General features: G+C 23.7%; 1 protein-coding gene across 4 annotated transcripts in view; it reads left to right on the forward strand.

Moving 5' to 3' along the window:
- The window catches only part of LOC117180088 (putative glutamate synthase [NADPH]), a 276,810-nt gene that overhangs the window by 154,143 nt on the left and 118,808 nt on the right, over window positions 1-3,859 (forward strand). For all 4 annotated transcript variants that reach the window (XM_033372403.1, XM_033372402.1, XM_033372406.1 and 1 more), the window contains one exon: window positions 1,085-1,317. In XM_033372403.1, the coding sequence (XP_033228294.1) occupies window positions 1,085-1,317 (233 nt within the window). The remainder of the gene's footprint in view (window positions 1-1,084; window positions 1,318-3,859) is intronic.

Raw genomic sequence — 3,859 nt, forward strand, 5'->3', positions numbered from 1 at the left:
TTCCGAAATCCCATAAAATCTTCCATTTAAAAATCGTAAAAATGCATTAAAATAAGTAAAAATCATTTAAAATATCTGGAAAATCAATTAAAATAAACTTGTACATTTAAGTTCATCTGAAAAATCTCTAGAAATCTTTAAAAATCTTACAAAATTCTTTTGAATCGTTTGAAATTTTTGAAATATTTGGAAATCCTTTGGAATCTCTTAAAACCCCTAGGAATCTTTTATTTGACGATCGTAAGAATCCATTATATAAATAGAAATCATTAAACTCCCCTCCATGTTTAAATTAAATTAATTTTATAATATTACATATTGTGAAATCTCTTGATATTTAATTTAATTTATTTTACAAAATTCTTTAAAAACTTCTTGAAATCTTTTCATTGAAATTCGTAAAAATCCATTAAAATAAGCAAAAGTCCGTTAAAATGCCTTAAACATAAATTAAATTAAACTTATGCATTGAAGTTCTCTAAAAAAAATCTCTAAAAATCTTTGGAAATCCTAAAAAATTCTTTTAAATCGCTTGCAATTTTTAAACTCATTTGAAATCCTTTGGAATTCCTTAAACTTTATTGGAATCTTTAATTTGAAGATCCCAAAAATTTATTAAATAAGTAAAAATCATTTCAAATCCCCTCAGTGTTTAAATTAAATTAAACTTATTCATTAAAGTTCTCTAAAATGCCGTTTAAATCACTATAAATCTTTTGAAATCCTTGGAAATTCCTGGAAATTTTAGAAATCCATTAAAATAAGTAAAAATGATTTAAAATTTCTTGAAAATAAATTTATAAAAACTTTAATCAAATAAATTTAATATATATCCTCAAAATTATATATAGTATAAATATTTTAAATAAGTAAAAATTGAAAAAAGTCGAAAGAGTTGATCCGAGCCCTGGAAATGTTTTATTAGACTGAATTTCGAATAATAAATATTTAAACAAGAATTTATATTTTTACTTCTTTTGAGAAAATTTTCTTTACAGTTTCACTGCAATTTTTTCTATTGGGGGTTTAAACACTAATTGCACATTTAAAAGAGAAAAATAATGAAATATTTTGAAAAATGCAGATAACGATGGATGACCTTCGAGCAGGTCATATTCCTGCTGGCAGTGCCGTCGAAGGGGTTCAAAATGGACCTACCAATAACGAAGTGGCGAAAAAAAATGGACTTAATATGAATGGAGTCGAAATGAAAATATCGGCCGTTAATCGAGTCTGGGGTGGCGATAAGAGGCTCGCTTTGTACGGATACACCTTGGAAACTATCAACATGCTACTGCTTCCTATGATTCAGACAAAGTAGGTTTATTATTTTATTTTGAAAAATATATAAATAAAAATAATTAAAAGCTAGATTTAAAATTGGTAAGTGATTTTTTTTTAATTCTAAAAAAATTGAACGGCAATAGTAATTTTTGTCCTACGATTCGTTTAATTTAAGGGGATTCAATTTTAAAGACGATCGAAATTAAAAGTCTTTAAATGTAATTTAAAAAAAAAAAAGATATATTTTCAATTGAATTAAAATTTGTAGAATTTTAACCTTAAGAATGACTAAATTTGTAAGTTTTCTAATTTTGAAAACAAAATTCAAACTCGAATCTTGAAGAATTGAATTGAATTAAGAAATATTTTTCAATTTTTAGTTTAAAAGTTTTCCAATTTTTTCACGATTATAGAAAAATTATTTTAGGAAAACATTTTAAGAAAATAAGTATAGAAATAAATAATCTGAAAAAATTGAAATAATTGATACGAAAAAATGAAGAAAGTATACTAACTAATTACAGGATTTCAAGGAATTTCATTGGATTTCCAAAAGTTTGAGCTAATTCTAAAATATTTAAAAAGATTTCAAACATTTCAAGGGATTTCAAAGAATTTTGGAGAATATCCGATAATTTGAAGGGATTTCTAGAGAACTTTGTAAAATAAATAAAATTAATTGAAATTTCAAACGATCTTCAAACGAAAAATTTCAAGGGAGTCGAAAGAATGTCAACAGATTAAAAAATTGTCAATGGATTTTAATGAATTTTGCAAATGAGTGCTACTTATTTTAATGGATTTTTACGATCTTCATAGGTTGTTTTAATGGATTTTTAGGAATTTCAAAGATAAGATTTCAAGCATTTTCTAAAAAATTTTGTAAAATAAATGACATTTTAAGGGATTTCAAAAGATATAAAGTCCAAGGATTTCAAGAGATTTCAAAGATTCACAGTAATTTAAACGTTATTTTAGAGAAATTTAATGAAAAACATTAATTTAATTTAAATAATGAAGGGATTTTACATTATTTCTACTTATATAATGGATTTTTTGCGATCTTCAATTTAAAGAAGCCAAGGAATTTTAAGGGATTCCAAAGGATTTCAAAGGCGTTTAAAAATTACAAGCGATTCAAAAGAATTTTGTAGGATTTCCAAAGATTTCTAGAGATTTTTCTAAAGAACTTTAATTTTGAAAGGCAAGATTGTAAGAGATTTTGAAATAACTTTTTAAAATAAATTTAATTTAATTTAAATTTCAAGGAATTTCAGAAGATTTTTATTGAATTTACGAGGATTTCAAGAGATTTCAAAGATTTGCAGTGATTTGAACGTTATTTTAGAGAAATTTAATGAAAAACATTAATTTAATTTAAATAATGAAGGAATTTTACATTATTTCTACTTATATAATGGAATTTTTGCGATCTTCAATTTAAAGAAACCAAGGAATTTTAAGGGATTCCAAAGGATTTCAAAGGCGTTTAAAAATTACAAGCGATTCAAAAGAATTTTGTAGGATTTCCAAAGATTTCTAGAGATTTTTCTAAAGAACTTTAATTTTGAAAGGCAAGATTGTAAGGGATTTTGAAATAACTTTTTAAAATAAATTTAATTTAATTTAAATTTCAAGGAATTTCAGAAGATTTTTATTGAATTTACGAGGATTTCAAGAGATTTCAAAGATTTGCAGTGATTTGAATGGAATTTTAGAGAACTTTAATGAACAAAATTAATTTAATTTGAATACTGAAGGGATTTAAAATTATTTCTACTGATGTAATAGATTTGTACGATCTTCAAATCAAAATATCCAAGGCATTTTAAAGGATTCCAAAAGATATCAAGGGATTTCAAAAATTGCAAGCGATTTAACAGAATTTTGTATGATTCCCAGAGATTTTTTTTAGAGAACTTTAATGTGTAATTTTAATTTCATATATTTTCAAGGTATTTTCAATGACTTTCAGTTATTTGAATGGATTTTTACGAATTTAAAAGAATAGATTTCTTTATTGAATCTCCAAGGATTGAAAATATTTATAGTGATTGAAACGATATTTCAGATCAAAACCAGTGAATAAAATCAATTTAAATATACAGAGAGTTTCAAATGATGTCTACTTATATAATGGATTTTTGCGATCTTCAAATGAAAGATTCCAGGAATTTGAAGCGATTTAAAAGTATTTTGTAGGGTTTCCAGAGATTTTTAGAGGTTTTTTTAAAGATCTTTAATGTATAAGTTTAATTAAATTTATGTTCAAGGTATTTTAAATGATTTTTACTTATAAATATTTATAAATAATACTTATAAATAAATACTTATAAAAAAAATATAAAAGATTCCCAGGGGGTTTTAAGAGATTCCAAAGGATTTCCAAATATTTCAAAAATTTCAATCGATTCAAAAGAATTTTGTAGGATTTTTAAAGATTTCTAGAGATTTTTCAGATGAACTTAAATGGACAAGTTTATTTTAATTGATTTTCCAGATATTTTAAATGATTTTTACTTATTTTAATGCATTTTTACGATTTTTAAATGGAAGATTTTATGGGATTTCGGAA

This window comes from Belonocnema kinseyi, chromosome 9 (genome assembly GCF_010883055.1).
Source record: "Belonocnema kinseyi isolate 2016_QV_RU_SX_M_011 chromosome 9, B_treatae_v1, whole genome shotgun sequence".
Taxonomy (NCBI): Eukaryota; Metazoa; Arthropoda; class Insecta; order Hymenoptera; family Cynipidae; genus Belonocnema; species Belonocnema kinseyi.